The sequence below is a fragment of the Callithrix jacchus genome, chromosome 6, assembly GCF_049354715.1.
Source record: "Callithrix jacchus isolate 240 chromosome 6, calJac240_pri, whole genome shotgun sequence".
Lineage (NCBI taxonomy): Eukaryota > Metazoa > Chordata > Mammalia > Primates > Cebidae > Callithrix > Callithrix jacchus.
The window spans coordinates 37669978-37691590 of NC_133507.1; the positions used below are offsets into that span (position 1 = coordinate 37669978).

The following is a 21613-nucleotide window of genomic DNA, read 5'->3' on the forward strand; positions in this document are numbered from 1 at the left end:
GCTTAGTGTAATTTTTCAAAATTCATTCATCAGAATTTTCTGCCTTTTTGAACCTGAATAATATTCTATTGTTTGTATATATCACATTTTGCTTGATAAATTTATCTGTCAATGGACATTTGGGTTGTTTAAACCTTTTGGCTATCGCTAATAACTCTGCTAGGAACATTGGTATGCAAGTTTCTGTTTGAGTCCCTGCTTTTAATTCCTTTGGATATATACCCAGATGTGGAATTGCTGGATCATATGGCAATTTTATGTTTAATATTTTGGGTATCTGCTATACAGTTTTCCACAGTGATTGACCATTTTACCTTCCCACCAGCCTTGCACAATTTCTCTATATCCTCACCAACACTTATGTTCTGTTTTTTTCATTTTAATAGTAGCCATCCTCATGGGTATGAAGTGGTATCTTCTGTGATTTTGACTTGTAATTCCCCAATGCTTAATGACGTTGACATCTCTTCATGTTTACAATTTAATTTTTTAAAACTTTTAAATGTTTAGCACCATGTAAAGGTTTATTGCTTTAAAATTAATATGGTAAAAGAGTAGACATTTTACCAAATTGGTTTTCTTTGTGTAATAACCCTTTATTTTTTTAGGGAGGCAGCTTCTAACAATGAAACCATGGCAACAGTTCTTCTACAAAACTTGTTAATACAACTGGATGAACAGTTAGGTCGTGTTTCCAAAGAGAAAAACCTACTCTTGATACACAATCTAAAAAGAATTAGGAAAATCCTTCAGGTGAGAATGCATTTCTACTTTTCCAAAATATTTGGATATAGGAGTAAAAATTAACTATGTACCCTTATATTATTTTCAAAAGAGATTTAAGGGGAAAAATTTGAGTTCTCTTACCATTTACAAATTTTGTGCTCAATTTTATTACCCAATATTTTTTAATGAAATGTTGAAAATAAAATACACTATAGTGTATAAAATACACTACAAATGTGTTATATGTAGGACTTGCATGTGGTTTGTTTACTAGCTACTATCAAGTTCAACAACACTAGATCAGACCACAGTTTCATGGCTCTCCACAGCCCTCCCTTGCCTTTGTCTCTTACATAACACGTTAGAGTTAGTATTGTTCTCATTCCTAAATGGGAGCATTGTGAGTGAATGTATCCTTCCAGATTTGGTTCAGATCTTACCCTTCTTTAAAAGTGTTCTTTGGTACTCTCTGCTTCACGCAGGCAGAGCCCGTCTGTGCGTGTTTTCTCAGCACCAAAACATATCAGTACTGTGGCATTTAGTATATTCGATATTATTGCTATTTCTTTTTTTATTTTTTATAGTCAATAAGAAATTAATTGTACGCTTGAAAATAACAAAAGGAATATAATTAGACTGTTTGTAACCCAAAGGATAAATGCTTGAGGGGTTGGATACTCCATTTTCCATGATGTGATTATTATATTTTTATTTTTCTTTTTTATTATACTTTAAGTTCTGGGGTACATGTGCAGATGGTGCAGGATTGTTACCTAGGTGTACACATGCCATGGTGGTTTGCTGCATCCATATCCCTTCTCCCCACATCATGAGTTCCTTTAGCAAGGACTTTGGAGTTCCACTTTGAATTTCCAGCAGCCAGCATAAGTCTGGACTTACGATAGATGTGCAATGTTTACTGATTAAGGGGTGAAGAAATGAAGTAAGTGAATCAGGGATCTAAAGAATTAAAAGCAGGCTAATATGGAACTAAACCCAGAAGTGCTAGCCTGACCGTGGACTGCTATAATATTTACTGAGTGCCTATACAACGTATTAGAAAACAGGAAAAGATCATTGTGCCATTTCTCATGGAGGCATTTTTAGAATCCCAAACCTACAATTAACACATTTTTAGAACATTTTAGCTAAACTACCCCAGAAATATTCTTGACATTACATTTGTGAGAAGGGAAAATACATTGTTTTTTCTATTGTTGTTTAGATTGCACTGAGCTATCTTTGCCTCTGTAATCCCCTACAAATCTGCAAGACACTTGACAAGAAACAGGGCAATTGCATATTGCCAACAAAACAGGAGTTTTGGCGGCATACAGCAATCTCTTTTACGCAGACAAGACATTTAACAGTGGCCTCATTAGCTTAGTGCTCTAATCTATAAACCTAAAATGGGGATTGGCATGCTATGGGCCACAAGTCGAATGGCCACTGCCCGTTTTCATATAGCACATGACTAAGAAATGTTTTTATATTGTAGGTCATTAGAAAAGAATAAAAATTAAATAGATCAAACAGTAAAATTTAAAATAATATTTCTGACATATGAAAATTATATGAAATTCAAATTTGTGTGTTTTATTGAAACAAAGCCACACTCATTGGTTTACATATGGTTTATGGCTGCTTTTACACTTCAATGACAGAAGTTGTGATAGAGACAGTATGACCTACACAGCCTAAAATAAAAATGTGTGTGTATATGTCTCTGTGTATATATATGTCTCATATTTACATATATATATTTACATATGAGACATATATTTGTCTGGCCTTTTATAGGAAAGTTTGCTAACTCTTAGCCTAATAGCAAAGAGTCTATAGGTCACTTTGCTGGATAAGCACAGATGAGGAAAATATTAATAGATGATGCATGGTCTTTGGAACCAGAAAGATCTGGGTTAAAAATCTGACCCTCAAATGTGGCTTTGAGCAAATTACTTAACCTTCTGACCTATATCTTTTAATATAAACAAGGATGATTATTGTCTACCTTTTGGAATTGTGAGGAAGGCTGGAGCTTTTCTTCTGGCAAGAAGTAGGCATTCAATAAATGGTTCTCATTTTTGATAGGGAAAATAGCAGGATTTTCTCAGTGTAAATCAGGGATAAGTAAACAGCCCATCTTTTGTGCTGGGCGGGAGGATAAGATTATGAGGGGAGCTTCTTTTCTGGCCATCTGTATCAGACAAACCCTGTAATATCATCACTTCTGTCTCACTATTCCACAGCTCAAAAACCTGCCGATATCCCCTGTCATGCTTCAGCTCAAGCACAAACTCATCTGCATGTGTCATTCATTGGCTGTCTAGCATCATTCCTCTTTTGATCTTTCCCAACAATTTTCATTGAGTTCCTCCACATCCCTACCTGAGAAAAATAGATCTACTTTTTCCTGAACACATCACACACACTCTTGAATTACTAAGCCTTGTCCATGATGGTCCCATGGCCAGGAATTCTCTTCCCTTCCTCTTCCACCAATTTAGTTCCTATCTAACCCTAAAGAATCTGCATAGGTCCCAGTGCAACAAGGAAACCTTCACCACATGCTTTAGTCCGTGTTCTCATTCTCCAGGGACAACTACAAGTTAAGCAGCATCTCCTTGTGTCCCTTCATCTGTGTTGCATGTGTGTCTAACTGGGTCATAAGGTCCTTAACTGTAAAAGCCTGACCTCCTTTTGTGACTCCCCTCCTTCACCCCCAGTACTCAATATGGTTCTACTGCACACTAGGAATTCAAAAAACAATTTGGTGAATTAAGATATTTGAGTTGAAAAAAATGCTTGCTCTTTGTTGTACTTCCATATATCTCAATTTATAGATCGTGCTTATTGGATATTTACATTAACAACACAGTAGAAACTAGTACTAAAGAACATTGTCAGCTATGGGTTTATACCTAAACAAACCTGCTGCGTTTTATGCTTCTTTTTAAGCTACTGTAATTCCATTAAGTTGTGTGTGTTTTTGGGGGGGAGGGGTGACTTTATCCATTCTTCCATCAATGGACATTTAGGTTGATTCCAAATCTTTGTTATTGTGAATAGGGCTGCAGTAAACATGCAAGCGCAGACATCTCTTTTAAATCTAATTTTTTTCCTTTGGATAAATACCTAGTAGTGGAATTGCTGTAGCCTATGGTAGTTCTATTTCTAGTTTTTTGAAAAATTTCCATACTGATTTTATTAAATTACATTCCTATCAACAGTGTACAGAGTTCCTTTTTCTCTGCTTCCTCACCAGCATGTTATTTTTTGTCTTTTAAAAAAATAGCCATTCTAGACCGGGCATGGTGGCTCATGCCTGTAATCTCAGTACTTTGGGTGGGTCACCTGAGGTCAGGAGTTCGAGACCAGCCTGGCCAACATAGCGAAACCCTGTCTCTACTAAAAATAAAAAAAATTAGTCAGATGTGATGGTGCATGCCTGTAATCCCAGCTACTCAGGAAGCTGAGGCAGAAGAATTGCTTGAACCAGAGAGTTGGAAGTGGCAGTGAGGAAACAGAGATAGAGGTGGGAGTTCAACTGCACTCCAGCCTAGGCAACAGAGCAAGCCTCTGTCTCAAAAAAAAAAAAAAATATATATATATATATATGTATATATACATACATATACATATATATAATAACCATTTTAACTCGGGTAAGTTAATCTCTTACTGTGGTTTCAATTTGCATTTTCCTGATTAGTGATATTGAGCATTTTTTCTTGTATCTGTTGACTATTTATATGTCTTTTAAATTCTTAAATTATTTTTATTTTTATTTCAGTAGTTTTTGTGGTACAGGTGGTTTTTGGTTACATGGATAAGTTCTTTAGTGGTTGATTTCTGAGATTTTAGTGCACCTGTCACCCTAGCAGTGTACACTGCACTCAATATGTAGTCTTTTTTCCCTCACCCCCTCCCAACCTTCCCCCACAAGTCCCCAAGTCCATTATATCATTCTTATGCATTTGCGTCCTTATAGCTTAGCTCCCACTTATAGGTAAGAACATATGATACTTGGTTTTCCATTTCTGAGTTACTTCACTTAAAATAATGCCCTCCATTGTTATCTAGGTTGCTGCAAAAGACATTATTTCATTCCTTTTTTTGGCTGAGTAGTATTCCATGGTGTATATATACCACATTTTCTTTACTCATTGATTGATGGACACTTAGGTTGGTTCCATATCTTTGCAATTGCAAATCATACTGCTATAAACATGGGTGTGCATGTGTCTTTTTTAGTTAATGATTTCTTTTCCTTTTGGTAGACACCCAGTAGTAGGATTGCTGGATTGAATGGTACTTCTACTTTTATTTCTTTGTGGAGTCTCTATACCATTTTCCGTAGAGGTTGTACTAGTTTACATTCCCACCAGCAGTCTAATAGTGTTCCCTTTTCACCACATCCATGCCAACATCTATTGGTTTTTGACTTTTTAATTGTGGCCATTCTTGCAGGAGTAAGATGGTATCTCACTGTGGTTTTAATTTGCATTTTCCTGACAATTAGTGATGTCGACCATTTTTACATGTTTGTTGATTGTTTGTACATCTTCTTTTCAGACTTGTGTATTCAAATCCTTTGTCTGCTTTTTGATGGGATTGTTTTTTTTTTCTTGCTGATTTGAGTTCCTTGCAGATTATGGATATTAGTCCTTTGTCATATACGTAGTTTGCAAATATTTTCTCCCACTCTGTGGGTTGTCTGTTTACTTGGATGAATATTTCTTTTTCTGTGCAGAAGCTTTTTAGTTTAATTAGGTCCCATTTATTTATCTTTATTTTTGTTACATTTGCTTTTGGGGTTGTAGCCATGAATTCTTTGCCTAAGCCATTGTCTAGAAACATTTTTCCAATGTTATCTTTTAGAATTTTTATGGCTTCAGGTCTTATATTGAAGTCTTTGATTCATGTTGAGTTGATATTGGTATAAGCAGAGAAGTCATTTTCATTCTTCTGCGTATGACTTGCCAGTTTTCCCAGCACTATTTATTTAATAGAGTATCTTTTCCCTAATTTATGTTTTTGCATGCTTTGTCCAAGATCAGTTGGCTGAAAGTATTTGGCTTTGTTTCTGGGTTCTCCACTCTGTCCCATTGGTCTGTGTGCCCGCTTTTATACCAGTATCATACTGTTTTGGTAACTATAGCCTTCTAATATAATTTGAAGTTGGGTAATACGATGCCTCCAGACCTGTTCTTTTTGCTTGGTATTGGTTTGGCTATGCAGGTTATTTTTTTTTTTTTTTGGTTCCATATGAATTTTAGGATTGTTTTTTCTAAATCTATGAAGAATGGTGATGATATTTTGATGGAAATTGCATTGAATCTGTAGATTACCTTGGGCAGTGTGGTCATTTTCACAGTATTGATTCTTCCCATTCATGAGCATGAGATGGGTTTCCATTTGTTTATGTTATCTATGCTCTATTTTAGCAGTATTTTGTAGTTTTCTTTGTAGACATCTTTCACTTCCTTGGTTATATATATTCCCAAATGTTTCTCTTTTTGTGCAGCTATTGTAAGGGATGGAGTTATTGATTTGAATCTCAGCTTGGTCATTTTTGGTGTATAGCAGAGCTACTGATTTGAGTACAGTGACTTTATATCCTGAGTCTTTACTGAATTCCTTTATCAGATTTAGGAGCTTCCTGGATGAGTCTTTAGGGTTTTCTAGGTATGCAATTATATAATCAGCAAACAGTGACAATTTGACTTCCTCTTTTCCAATTTGGATGCCTTGTATTTCTTTCTTTTATCTGATTGCTCTGGCTAGAACTTCTAGTACTACGTTGATTAGAAGTGCGGAAAATGGGCATTCTTGCCTTGTTCCAGTTCTCTGGGGAAATACTTTCAACTTTTCCCTATTCAGTATGATGTTGGCTGTGGGTTTTTCATATATGGCTTTCATCAATTTAAGTTGCTTATATGCCTATTTTTCTTAGGGGTTTTTTTAATCATAAAAGGATGCTGGATTTTATCAAAGGCTTTTTCTTCACCTATTGAGATGATCATATGGGTTTTGTTTTTAATTCTTTTTATGTAATATATCATATTTATTGACTTTGTATATGTTAAACTATCCCTGCATCCCTAATATAAACCCATTTGACCATGATATACTATCTTTTTGATATGCTATTGGATTTGCTTAGCTTGCATTTTGTTGAGGATTTTTGCATCTATGTTCATCAGAGCTACTGGTCCAGGAGTTTTCTTGTTTTGCCCTTTCCTGGTTTTGGTATTAGGGTGATACCGGCTTCATGGAATGATTCAGAGAGGATTCCCTCTTTCTCGATCTTTTACAATAGTTTTAGTGGGATTGGTACCAATTCTTCTTTGACTGATAAAGTTCAGCTATGAATCCGTCTGGTCTTAGATCTTTTTGTTGGCAATTTTTTTTAAAACTACTGATTCAATCTTGCTGCTTGTTATTGGTCTGTCCAGGGTTTCAGTTTCCTGCTGATTTAATCTAGGAGGGTTTTATATTTCCACAAATTTATCTATCTCCTCTAGATTTTCTAGCTTATGCACATAAAAGTGTTCATAGTAGTCTTAACTAATCTTTTGTATTTCTGCAGTGCTGGTTGTAATATCTCTAGTTTCTTTTATTATTCAGCTTATTTGATTATCCTCCTTTTTTTGTAATCTCACTAGTGGTCTATCAATTTTATCTTTTCAAATAACAACTTTTCATTTCATTTATCTTTTGTATTTTTTGTTTCAATTTTATTTAGTTCTTTAATCTTCGTTATTTCTTTTTGTCTGCTGAGTTTGGGTTGAATTTCTTTTGAGAAATGTCTATTCATATCGTTGTCCACTTTTTAATGTGATTATTTGTTTTTTTACTGTGGAGTTGTTTGAGTTTCTTGTATGTTCTGGATATTAAGCTTTTGTTACATGAGTAGTTTGCAAATATTTTCTCCCAGTTAACAGACTGCCTCTTCTTTCTGCCGATTGTTTCCTTTGCTGTGCAGAAGCTTTTTCATTTAATATAGTTATATTAACCTATTTTGTTCTTGTTTTCTGTGCATTTCGGTTCATAAACATAAAATCTTTGCCTAGACCTGAAGCATTTTCCTTATGTTTTATTGCAGCAATTTATAATTTTAGGTCTTACATTTAAGTCTTTAATCCATCTTGAATTGATGTTTGTATATAGTGAGAGATAGAGTCCAGTTCCATTCTTCAGCATATGGATATCTAGTTTTCCCAGCACAATTTATTGAAGAGGATGTTTTTGCCCCAGTGTATGTTCTTGGCACCTTTGTTAAAAATTAGTTGGCTATAAATATGTGGATTTATTTCTGGGTCCTCTCTTCTATTTTATTGGTCTATGTGTTTTTAATGCCAATATTGTGCTGTTTTGGTTATGATAGCCTTGTAAGATACTTTGAAGTTAGGTAGTGTGATGCCTCCAGCTTTGTTATTTTTGCTCAGATTGCTTTGGCTAGTCAGGCTCTTTTTAGTACCACACAAATTTTAGGATTGTTTTTTCTATTTCTGTGAAAAGTGACATTGGTATTTTAATAGGGATTGCTTTGACTCTGTAGATTGCTTTTTATGGTCATTTTAATGATATTAATTATTCCACTCCATGAGCATAGGGATGTCTTTCCATTTGTTTGTGTACTCTTCAATTTTTTTCTTTTTTTGAGATGAAGTTTTGTTCTGTTGCCCAGGCTAGAGTGTCTTGCCACAATCTCAGCTCACTGCAAACTCTGCCTCCTGAGTTCAAGCATTTCTCCTGCCTCAGCCTCCCAAGAAGAGTAGCTGGGATTACAGGCATATACCACCATGCCTGGTTAATTGTATTTTCAGTAGAGATGGGGTTTCACCATGTTGGCCAGGCTGGTCTCGAACTCATGACCTCAGGTGATCCAGTTGCCTTGGCCTCCCAAAGTGCTGCGATTACAGATGTGAGCCACTGTGCCTGGCCCTCTTCAATTTTTTAAATCAGTGTTTTGTAGTTTTCCTTGTAGAGATATTTCACTTTCTTGGTTAAATTTATTCCCAGGTATTTTATTTTATTGTATTGTATTTTCTGAAGCTATTATAAATGAAATTGTCTTCTTGATTTCTTTCTTAGCTTGTTCATTTTCATTGTATAAAAATGCTACTGATTTTTGTATGTTAATTTTATATCCTGCAACCTTACTAAATCTATTTATCAGACCTAAGAGATTTTTTGTGAACTCTTTTAGGTTTTTCTAGTATAAAATCATATTATCAGCAAAGAGGGACAATTTTTTTTTTCAATATAGAGTTTCGCTCTGTCGCTCAGGCTAGAGTTCAGTGGTGTGATCTTGGATTACCGCAACCTCTGCCTCCCAGGTTTAAGCAATTCTCCTGCCTTAGCCTCCCAAGTAGCTGGGATTACAGGCATGTGCCATCACACCCAGCTAATTTTTGTATTTTTAGCAGAGACGGGGTTTTGCTGTGTTGACCAGGCTGGTCTCAAACTCTTGACCTCAAGTGACCTGCCTGCCAAGGCCTCCCAAGGTGCCGGGATTACAATATAAACCACAGCCCCCAGCCAAGTGGGACTGTGGAGGCTTGTGGCCTCACGGGCTCTGAGAGCTGGGTCCTTACTGCAGAGGGGCTGCTCTGCACCTGGGAACACAGGAGCTCTTCCAAAGTCAATCTCAAAAGAAAAAGAAACCCAACCTCTCTGTAGGTTCAGAGCCCAAAGTGTTATCAGCAGACAATTTGACATCCTCTTTTCCAGTTTGGTGCCTGTATGTCCTTCTCTGGTTTAATTGCTCTGGCTAGGATTTCCAGCAATATGTTGAATAGGAGTAGTGAAAAGTGCCCATCCTTGTCTTGTTACAGGTCTGAGAGGAAAGGCGTTCAGCTTTTTCTTATTCAGTATGATGTTAGTTGTATGTTTGTCATGTATGGCCTTTTTATATTGAAGTATGTTCTTTCTATGGTTCATTTGTTGATCATGAGGACATTGAATTTTACCAAATGCTTTTCCTATACTATTGAGATGGTCATATGATTTTTGTTTGTCATTCTGCTAACGTGATGTATCATGTTTACTGATTTGCATATGTTGAACCATCCTTGCATCCTTGGGATAAATCCCACTTGATCACATTGTACTTTTTTTTTTTTTGAGATGCTGTTGGATTTGATTTGCTAGTATTTTGTTGATAACTTTTGCATCCGTGTTCATCAGGGATATTGGCCTGTACTTGTCTCTTTGTGTTGTGTCCTTGTCTGGTTTTGGTCCCAGGGTACTGCTGGCATAGAATGAGTTAGGGAGAATTTCTTCCTCTTTAGTTTTTGGGAATAATATGAGGAGAATTGGTATTAGTTCTTCTATGAAAGTTTGATTGAATTTGGCAGTAAAGGCCGGGCATGTTGGCACACATCTGTAATCCCAACACTTTGGGAGGCTGAAGCAGGTGGATCACTTGAGGTCAGGAGTTTGAGACCAGGCTGGTCAACATAGTGAAATACCATATCTACTAAAAATACAAAAAAATAGCAGAGTGTGGTGGCACTCACCTGTAGTCCCAGCTACTCATGAGCAGTACAATTGCTTGAGCCTGGGAGGTGGAGGTTGCACTAAGCCAAGATTATGCCAATGCCTCTGCCCTCCAGCCTGGGCAACAGGGTGAGACTCTGTATCAAAAACAAAACAAAACAAAAGTAACAAAAAAAGAATTCGGCAGTAAAGCCGTTCAGTCCTGGACTTTGTCAGGAGACTTACTAATTCAATCCCATTACTCATTATTTGTCTGTTTAGGGTTTTTTGGGGTTTTTTTTTTCCTGATTCAATCTTGCTAGGTCGCGTGAGTCCAGGAATTTATTCATTTCCTCGAGGTTTTCCAGCTTTTGTTAGTGTATTGTTGATAATTGGTCTCTGAGGATCCTTTATGTTTCTGTGATATCAGTTGTAATGTCTCCTTTTTCATTTCTGATTTTATTTATTTGGTTTATCTCTCTTTTTTATGGTTAGTCTAGCAAATAGTTTATTGACTTTATCTTTTCAAAACAACTAGCTTTGCATTTTGTTGATCCTTAGTATCTTTTTTTAGTCTCTATTTCATTTAGTTCTGCTCTGATTTTTATTAATTCTTTTTTTCCACTAATTTTGTTTTTTTTTCTTGCTTTTCTAGTTACTCTAGTTACTTGAGGTGCATGATTAGATTGTTTACTTGAAAATTTTATAACTTTTTATGTAGGTGTTTATTTATATAAACCTCCCTTTTAGCACTGCTTTTTCATAGGTTTGGATATGTTGTTTCAAGGAATTTTTTTATTTCCACCTTAATTTCTTCCTTGATACAATGATTATCCAGCAGCAGGATACTGTTTAATTTTCATTCATTTTTACAGTTTCTAAAGTGCCTTTTGTTATTTATTTCTAGTTTTATTCCATTGTGGTCCAAGAAGATATTTGATATAATTTTGATTTTTAGAAAAATGTTTGAGACTTGTTTTTCGTCCTATGATCTTGGTTGGGTAGTACCCTTTGGCTTTGATTCTGAGTGTGTGCAGTAGTATAGTCTCTGTACAATTTCTTTGGCTATAAACAGTATCAGTTATGTCTATGATTTCCTTGATGGCTTAGGGTGCATTTGTTAGCGGACACTGTGTTGAAGTTTTTCTGGGGACTGGGACATCAGGTGGGCCAGTCTTTAGGCAGTGGTGGCAGTGATGGGCTGACCTTGTCTGTCCTTGGGACCTAGGGTGGAGTATACTGACACCAGTGTTAGCAAGTTCAGGTGGGCCAATTATTAAGCCTCTATGTGGCTTGCTTGGGTGCCAGATATAGTTGTAGTAGGCCAGGCAGTTGTGTGGGTTTTTAGACTCCTGGGCAGGGAGTATGGCATGGGCAATGGCAGTAGCATGATGGAACAACCCTTTGCTCCCAAGCAGTCCGTGCTGATGTTGGCAGTAGTTGTGATGGGTTGAGAGGGCCAATCTCCAGGCCTATAGGTAGCACATGTGGGTGGGTGCCAGCTGTGGTTGTAGCAGCAGGTTGGGTGGGCTCAGACTTAGACTTTGGAAGGATTGCTCAGGTGTGAATGGTGGTGGACTGGGTTATATAATTCCCACTTTACAGTTTTGCTTTTTCTGGAATGTCATGCAGTTGGATTATATAGTCTGTGGCCTTCTTAGATTGGCTTCTTTCACTTGGCAATATGTTTTTAAGGTCCCTTTGTGTCTTTGCATGGCTTGATAGTTTATCTCTTTTTGCTGCTGAATAATATTCTTTTGTACAGATGTACCACAGTTTGTGTATTCATTTTTGGCCATTATGAATAAAGCTGCTATTAGCATTCATATACAGGATTTTGTGTAGGAGTAAGTTTTCAACTCATTTGGGTAAATATCTAGAAACACGATTTCTGAATCATTATTTTTGGACATTCTGTTGCAAACCTCTTTTCCTTATTCACCTTCCTCTTTGTCTTTCGCTCTCAGATAGAATGACCTAAGAAAAATAAAAATAGTGCATATTCATAATTTTTAAAAATCAAAGCAACACAAAAAGTGCAAAGAAGAAAGTATGAAAAAAATCTATGGCCTGGAAATAAACATATTAATATTTGATGAGTGTAATTCCAGACACCTCTTTATACATGTATATATGCAGATGGAAGGTGGAATTGCTACAGATTCTCCTATCCACTGCCCCCCACACACACACACACACAAGGAACTCTCCATGTCTCTTACCTTACATTATTTTCCTCCATAGTTTTCTAAACCTCTGGCTTCCTCTATATTTACTTGCCTTTTTATTGCCATTAGAATATCATCTTCGTAAAGAGAGGGATTTTGTTTTATTTACTGCTGTATCCCCAGTGCCTGGAGAGTGTGCCTAGACACATAGTAGGTGCTCAATAACTGATTTATGAATCAATGAATACTGCATAGGAATATCAGATTAAAAAATTATATTATTTATTTTAAAATAAAATTTTATTTTTATTTGAATTCAATTAAATATTGAGTTATTTTAAAATATTAAATGTTTCCTCACCATAAGAAATATCTTTTTTCCAAAAGAAATTTCACTCAAGTTAATTTTTAAAGCCATGAAAAGCATTAAGAGATGAGATACAGAAACCACGTTTCACTTTTAGGCAGTTATCTGTTGACTCCAGGCTATTAAACATGAGGAGAAGTTAACATTGGTAAATTTGCTTCCACTTCTCATTCCCATCCCTCCACCTGCCAATTTCCATCATTTACATTACATTTTGTTAGTTACATCATCCTTGCTGTATCATGGCAATTCCAGACATTTCTTAGTTTTATGTATAAGTAGATTCAGTGCTCATCCGCTTCTTTAACCATTACTTCTCCATTCCTGAGGTTTCAAATTGTGATTCATTCTGAATTGCCTAGATTTCATCAAGTAGTTTTTCAAGAAACTCTCAATGGTACTGTAATCTTTGAGGACATTCATGCGTAAGAATATCTGATACTGTAAAGGACATCCCAACTTGCTATAAAGTTCTTGGTTTCCTTTTTCTTTCTCTTAACTATTTGTAGACATTGCTCTAGCAACACTGGAGAAGTGTTAGGCCAACCTGCAGTTTTTGTTTACGTTAGGAGTGATGTTGATGCTATTTTACAACCAAGACAGTATGAGCAATACCTAATCAGAAAACATTAGGATCCTATAACTTATTAGTCCTCCTGATGGACACCCACTGAATGTAAGCTCTGCTTAGAGTGAAAAGTCAAACAGAATAGAAGGGTATGATGTGAAAAATGGACGTCCTTCATTTCTTAAGAAACATTTTCTTTCAGTTATGTTCCAATTGTAATTTAGTGTGGAATGAATGGTGTGTTTCATGATGTCTTCTCTTCAGGAGTAGTTATAAATCTAGATAGCAAACACCTCCACAAATGTAGAGAATGAACAGGCCTCTAATTTGCTCTACTCCCCTGGGTTTTCTACATCACAGCTGCTCCTGGATCAACTTGCAGAAACCTGCATTCACAGGCCCAAATCTTGTCCCTAGGACTTGGCTTCTCTACCTGGGACATTCAGATGATACCAATCGAGGAAACCATGATACAGGAATGTAGTATCCATCTACTCCTTCCAATACAAAACGTCAGAGAATTTTGGCTTTTGCAAACTGTTGACATTTTATATCCAGATGTTACCATTACCTTTGAAGCCTCTTATGCCTCCTCCCTGACCCCACTCTGCTCTCTTTCCACCTGGAGCAACCACTGACCCAAATTTTGCATGTGTCAAGTTTTTTCCTTTTTGTTGCCATTTTACCACATAAGTATCCCAAAAGGATATAGTATCTATGTTTGAAAGCTGCTAAATCTCAGGTAAGTGAGATCACACTATATGTATCACTCAGCATGGTTCCTGAAATTCATCCATATGGATGTGTGTAGCAGTAGTTTATTCATTTTCATTGCTGCATGATATTCCACTGTGTGAATTATCACAGTTTATTCATTCTACTGTTGATGGGCATTTGCCTTATTTCCTGTATTTCTTCACTATTATAACCAATATTGCTGTGAACATTCTTACTTGTGTCCCTTGGGGAACATTTGTAAGAAATTATATAGAATGTATATCTAGGAGTGGAATTACTGAATCATGCACTATGTACATCTTTGAGTTTTTTTGATCTTGCTCCTCTAGCTCTTTCAATTTTGACGATAGGGTGTCAATTTTGGATCTCTCCATTCTCCTCATATGGGCACTTATTGCTATATACTTTCCTCTAGAGACTGCTTTAAATGTGTCCCAGAGGTTCTGGCACGTTGTGTCTTCGTTCTCATTGGTTTCGAAGAACTTCTTTATTTCTGCCTTCATTTCATTGTTTACCCAGTCAACATTCAAGAGCCAGTTGTTCAGTTTCCATGAAGCTGTGCGGTTCTGGGTCGGTTTCTGAATTCTGAGTTCTAACTTGATTGCACTATGGTCTGAGAGGCTGTTTGTTATGATTTCAGTTGTTTTGCATTTGTTGAGCAGTGCTTTACTTCCAATTATGTGGTCAATTTTAGAGTAGGTGTGATGTGGTGCTGAGAAGAATGTGTATTCTGTGGATTTGGGGTGGAGAGTTCTGTAAATGTCCACCAGGTTTGCTTGCTCCAGGTCTGAGTTCAAGCCCTGGGTATCCTTGTTGATTTTCTGTCTGGTTGATCTGTCTAGTATTGACAGTGGAGTGTTAAAGTCTCCCACTATTATTGTGTGGGAGTCTAAGTCCTTCTGTAAGTCATTAAGAACTTGCCTTATGTATCTGGGTGCTCCTGTGTTGGGTCCATATATGTTTAGGATCGTTAGCTCTTCTTGTTGTATCGATCCTTTTACCATTATGTAATGGCCTTCTTTGTCTCTTTTGATCTTTGTTGCTTTAAAGTCTATTTTATCAGAGATGAGAATTGCAACTCCTGCTTTTTTTTGCTTTCCATTAGCTTGGTAAATCTTCCTCCATCCCTTTATTTTGAGCCTTTGTGTATCCTTGCATGTGAGATGGGTTTCCTGGATACAGCACACTGATGGGTTTTGGATTTTTATCCAATTTGCCAGTCTGTGTCTTTTGATTGGTACATTTAGTCCATTTACATTTAGGGTTAATATTGTTATGTGTGAATTTGATACTGCCATTTTGATTCTAAGTGGCTGTTTTGCCTGTTAGTTGTTGTAGATTCTTCATTATGTTGAAGCTCTTTAGCATTCAGTGTGATTTTGGAATGGCTGGTACTGATTGATCCTTTCTATGTGTAGTGCCTCTTTTAGGAGCTCTTGTAAAGCAGGCCTGGTGGTGACAAAATCTCTGAGTACTTGCTTGTTCGCAAAGGATTTTATTCTTCCTTCACTTCTGAAGCTCAGTTTGGCTGGATATGAAATTCTGGGTTGAAAGTTCTTTTCTTTAAGAATGTTGAATATTGGCCCCCACTCTCTTCTGGCTTGTAGTGTTTCTGCCGAGAGATCTGCTGTGAGTCTGATGGGCTTCCCTTTGTGGGTGACCCGACCTTTCTCTCTGGCTGCCCTTAGTATTCTCTCCTTTATTTCAACCCTGTTGAATCTGACGATTATGTGCCTTGGGGATGCTCTTCTTGCGGAATATCTTTGTGGTGTTCTCTGTATTTCCTGCAATTGAGTGTTGGCTTGTCTTGCTAGGTGGGGGAAATTTTCCTGGATGATGTCCTGAAGAGTATTTTCCAGCTGGGATTCATTCTCTTCGTCCCCTTCTGGTACACCTATCAAACGTAGGTTAGGTCTTTTCACATAGTCCCACATTTCTTGGAGACTTTGTTCATTCCTTTTTGCGCTTTTTTCTCTGATCTTGGTTTCTCGTTTTATTTCATTGAGTTGGTCTTCGACTTCGGATATTCTTTCTTCTGCTTGGTCAATTCGGCTATTGAAACTTGCGTTTGCTTCGCGAAGTTCTCGTATTGTGTTTTTCAGCTCCTTTAATTCATTCATATTCCTCTCTAAGGTATCCATTCTTGTTATCATTTCCTCGAATCTTTTTTCAAATCTTTTTTCAAGGTTCTTAGTTTCTTTGCATTGATTTAATACATGATCTTTTAGCTCACAAAAGTTTCTCATTATCCATCTTCTGAAGTCTAATTCCGTCATTTCGTCACAGTCATTCTCCGTCCAGCTTTGTTCCCTTGCTGGTGAGGAGTTTTGGTCCTTTCTAGGAGGCGATGTGTTCTGGTTTCGGGTGTTTTCCTCCTTTTTGCGCTGGTTTCTTCCCATCTTTGTGGATTTGTCCACTGGTCGTCTGCGTAGTTGCTGACTTTTCGTTTGGGTCTCTGAGTGGACACCCAGAATGTTGATGATGAAGTATTTCTGTTGCTTGGTTTTCCTTCTACCAGTCTAGCCCCTTCGCTGTACGACTGTTGAGGTCCGCTCCAGACCCTGCTTGTCTGGGGTGCACCTCTAGTAGCCGTGGCACAGCGAGGGATGCTACCAGTTTCTTTTTCTGCTCTCTTTGTCCCAGGATGATGCCTGCCTAATGACAGTCTTTTGGATATAGAGGGGTCAGGGAGCTGCTTGAGGAGACAGTTTGTACTTTATAGGGGTTTAATTGCTGAGCTGTGCACTCTGTTGTTCATTCAGGGCTGTTAGGCTGCTATGTTTGATTCTGCTGCAACACAGCTCATTAAACAACCCTTTTTTTTTCCTCAAATGCTCTGTGTTGAGGGGTTTGGGCTTTGTTTTTGGATGTCCGATCAGGTGTCCTGCCCAGCTAGAAGGCAGACTAGCCACTGTTTGGCTGCCGAGGCTCCGCCCTGCTGTTGTGTGATTCGCGCTGTTCCTGCCGGCTCTGCTGTGGTCTCCGCCACGTCCTGCAGCGGAGTCTTTTCGTTGTAGCGTGTTGCCTCAGCAATGGCAGGCTGCCTCAGCAGTGGGCGTGTATCTCAGTAGGGACGGGTTGCCTCGGCAACGGCTGGCTGCGTCAGCAGTGGGCGTGTATCTCAGTTGGGGCGGGTTGCCTCGGCAACGGCTGGCTGCGTCAGCAGTGGGCGTGTATATCAGTTGGGGCAGGTTGCCTCCGTAGTGGTGGACGCCCCTCCCCCACAGAGCATCTCGGACCGTCTGCCCGGGATAGTTTGAAATCGCGGTTTTGTTCGTCCCACTGGGTATCCCAAACGATCTGTCCCTGCAATCCCCTGGGCTGGGCTACTGTGCAAGTCTCGTTCAGTCTCAAGTCCAGCCCTCTCAAGTCTCAGGTTGCCGGTTCAACAAGGTACCCGGACAAGCGCGCCCTGTGGGGATTGCTGGGTAGGGCCGGCCGCCGCCGCCCCGGCTGCTGGCTTTGCCAGGCAGACCTACTGCCTGGCGTCCCGTGTCTTTTTATACTTGGGAGTTTCCCCGTTCTGTGGGCAACAAAGATCAGTCTGGAAATGCAGCACTGACTCACCGTTTGCGAATTCAACGCAGGCTCCAATCCTGGGTTGTTCTCACAGCGCCATCTTGAGTCCCCTCCGCACTATGTACATCTTTAATATACTACATAATACAAAATTGTTTTCCAAAAATGGTTATACCAATTTACACTCAAAGGGCTAGAGTTCTGGCTTGATATTCTCATCCACACTTGTTACGGTCATGGATCATACAATCTGGTGCTATATCCACCTTCTTTCCTTATTGTACTTTTTATCATTTTTCTAACTTTATTCAGATACTTAATTTTCATCCCTTTTTCTTTATAAATGCATTTAATTATTGATATTTTGAGTGGTGACTTTGTATACTTTAATATATAGTGCTCTCATTTTTCATGTCTAAGTTGTCTGTAATTCCAGTTTTGAATTCTATTTCTGTCTAGATAAATTTAAAAAACATTCCATTATAAATACATAGAAATGCTATATAAATTATAACAGGTTTTTAAATGCATAGATAAGCTTACCACAAATTAAAGGAAATCACAGAAACAAAAAAAAAAATAGGAAAAACCTGTAAAACAAAATTTAAGTAGAAGCTAACTTGATGGCTTCCATGCATTCTTGGGTTTTAGAAATACGGGTTCCCCAGCATGATAAATTTAAAAAGCAAAGGAACTACAGAACACTAGAAAGAAAATATTCTAAAAGTAACAGAGGATAACAAATATATTATCTATTTTTAAAAAGGGAGATATACTGAGAGCCGAAACAGTAACAAGTGAGAGGAAGGTAGAATAATTTTTTCACAAAGCTGCAATACAATACCTTTCAAAATTCTTTTCCCAGCTAAATTATTATACAAGATTGAAAGTTCGCCACAAAAATACCTTAATGGAAGGAATTCCTAGAGGAAATTAATTAGCATAGAAACTAAGCATGCTTGGCAAAACTTCAAAAAGACCACTAAAACAAGTGGAAATAGACTACATAAGAAATTAAATGCACAAAATGTCAAAAATCCAAATAATATATATTATATTGATAAAACTCCTCAGTCATAAGACAAATTATGATTTTTATAAGAATGCACCCAAAACATGAAGGAATAGAAGGGTGATGAGGTCATAGAGGTGAGCTGGGGCTGTCTCATAAAGACGCTTGTGGACCTTAGTAAGAAATCTGAGACTTATTGTGGAGGGGAAGCCACTGAGGAGTTTGAGCAAGGGAATGACAAGAACCAATTTCTGTTTTAAAAAACTCATTCTGGCTGTTAAATGAACTGTTTTGAGTCAAGAAAGAAGGAAGGAGATCTGTTAAAAAGTTCCATTGACTTTTTTTGAAAGTGACACATTAAAGTCTTTTTTTCTTACCATGGATTTATCACCTCTCCTAATCTTCTCAAAGCTTTTGCTTTATATATTTTGATAAAATGTTGTAAGGAGCACAGGTAGAAGTTAACATCTTATTGGATAATTGAAATTTTTTAAAAGAGGCCCTTTTCTTTTCCTTTTTTCAGAGATGGGGTCTTGCTCTGTTGCCCAGGCTGGACTTGAACTCCTGGGCTCAAGTGATCCTCCCACCTCAGCCTTTCAGGTAGCCAGGACTGCAGGCATGCACCACCATGCCTGTACATTCACATTTTTAAAAGTCCATCTAAAACTTCCTCCTTTGACCCATTTGCTATTTTTCATCTTAAAATTTCATTGCATGCTTTTATTTTTATTATCATTTACTAGCCGGTAAATGAATTAAATTTTATACTTGCTGTGTCATTTTTTACTGGGTATAGCTTTTGTAAATATCACATAGCAAGTTTTATTTAGTCAACAAATATTTAAAGAGCATTTGCTATGTTATCAATCACATTTTAAGCATTAGGAACACAAATAGAGGAAGTCACAAAACTCACAGTCTAAAAAGTTCACATTCAATTACTTCTCAGCCTTTCAGTTAGAAGCAACTGCAAAAAGTTCATGCTTCCTATGTTTTGGCTTTTAAATGTTGGGAACTTCTATGGCTATTCATCAAAACGTAGTGATAGGAAAGGAGAGGGAAACAGGCATTAACAATCTTCTCTGATATTAGAAAAATAAAAATCTCTATCAATTAGAAAGCTCTGCTCAGAGTTTTGGTGTTAACGCTGTGGTTAGTAATCTTACTGCCTCCAAAGCATTTTTCACAAACGAGGGTAATGACTATTAGTGAGAGTTTAAACTCGGTGGGTAAGGGGGCATGAATGAGTGTAACCTGCACCTCACTTACTCTTTGAACCACCATGGCCCATTTCTTGGAGGCCATTTGGATATGACTGACCGAAAATATGTTAGAGCTGAAAGCACCTCAAAAATCAAGCCATAGGTGCGTTCCTTCTTGTTCAGTCTGTAAAAATCCTCTTTTTGGTTCTGAATATCCCATAAAGTGAGATTTTTAATATGACAAGGTAAAGCATTAGAAACAGATTTTGCAATACCAGAGAGGAAAGAACAGTGGCTTGAAACATGGAGCTGCTCTGAGTCTGTCAGATCTTCTCTTATAACTCATGTTGCTTTCTCAGTTCCCTCCTCTTCCTTCCCCTCTATATACCACACACAAAGAGAAGGGAAGAGATGACCTCAACCTGAGACCTGAGAAGAATGTGTAGCCACTTCGTGTTAACTCTGAAGGAGTTCTCAGTTGAAGGACCAATATTCATGCCATTTTGCCACACATGGGTGGCAGTCAATTCGTCAGTCACTCCACAGTTATTTCCCCAATTCCCCAACTACACCCTCAAAATCTGACCCCCTTTAAGATGATACCATGATGCCAATATCACAACACTCACATTTCAAAAGCTTAGAGAACTCTGTCTTGTGCTGTTTAAGATGAAATGTGAATTAGTTTTTAAGACTTTGTTTGTTGCATAGTATAGGTTCATCAACACAAGGTGGATGGGGTGCGTCACAATCTGTGCATATCACTCTAATTGGAATCCGATATAATCCACAGAAGGCCCAACCACCTGCGAGTTCATCCATGTGTCATTTTGTGCATATCCCTGCAAGCCTTTGTTTTATCCTAGATTGCTCTTCCTCCTGATTATATCTTAACAACTTCACACTCGAGTTCATGATGATTCATCCTTTCCCTGATTTTTTATTTTTTGTAAAGTTTATGCCAGAGTCTGGGGCTTTTTTATGCAATAATTACTTTTTAGATGATGAAACATCGTTTTTATTCCAAGTGACAGCTTGAATTTCTTAAAGGTCGGGATCATATCATTTACTTTGGGGTACAATGGCTGTCTACTCTACAGGTATTTGTTGACTGAATATTGATTACATCATATGGATATTAACATCAGAATACTATTGACTGGCAAAGACATAAAGTGAAGAGTGCCTAGACAAAATTCTTATGTTGGAAGAGTTTGCTATCTAGAAAGGGGACAAAGTGCAAATAAATATTTATGATGTAGTTTGGTAAGCACCATGGTAGAGGCATCTGCGATCATAATTCTTAGAGTTAGAAACCAATGGGTTGGTTATAAAAGCATAGTTCAAGACTCTTCGAAGGGGAGTACAGGAAAAAGACTCCCTGGTACAGCAAGAGCAAGACCATGACAACATGAGATTTCCCATCCCATCCCACAAACAAGCAAGGCACTTTCAACATTAAAAGAGGGTTGAAGACCTTGAATGCCATGCTAAGCAGCTTGGACTTAATAGGGAACCATCAAAGGTTTCAATATATTTTTATTGAAAATGTATCCAGAGCTCATTTCCTCTCTAGGAAACCCACCCCTTGTCTACTGTAGGCAAAAGAATATTGGGGAATTCTGAGGCTGAAATTTTTGTTGTTTTTTTTCTCATTCCAACCTCTGTTCTCCCTCTCATCAAATCATCCAGAGACTGGATGGATTTTATTTTCTTTAACACAAAAGTTAGCCTCCAGTCTGTTCAACATAAAGAGACCCCATCTCTACAGTTAAAAAACTAGCAGGCCATGGTGGTGTGCACCTGTAGACTTGGCTACGTGAGATG

General features: G+C 37.7%; 1 protein-coding gene across 9 annotated transcripts in view; it reads left to right on the forward strand.

Annotated features, from left to right (window-relative positions):
• The window catches only part of STAT4 (signal transducer and activator of transcription 4), a 113698-nt gene that overhangs the window by 4167 nt on the left and 87918 nt on the right, over window positions 1-21613 (forward strand). For all 9 annotated transcript variants that reach the window (XM_035304216.3, XM_035304220.3, XM_035304214.3 and 6 more), the window contains exon 3: window positions 609-753. In XM_035304216.3, coding sequence (XP_035160107.1) covers window positions 609-753 — 145 coding nt within the window. The remainder of the gene's footprint in view (window positions 1-608; window positions 754-21613) is intronic.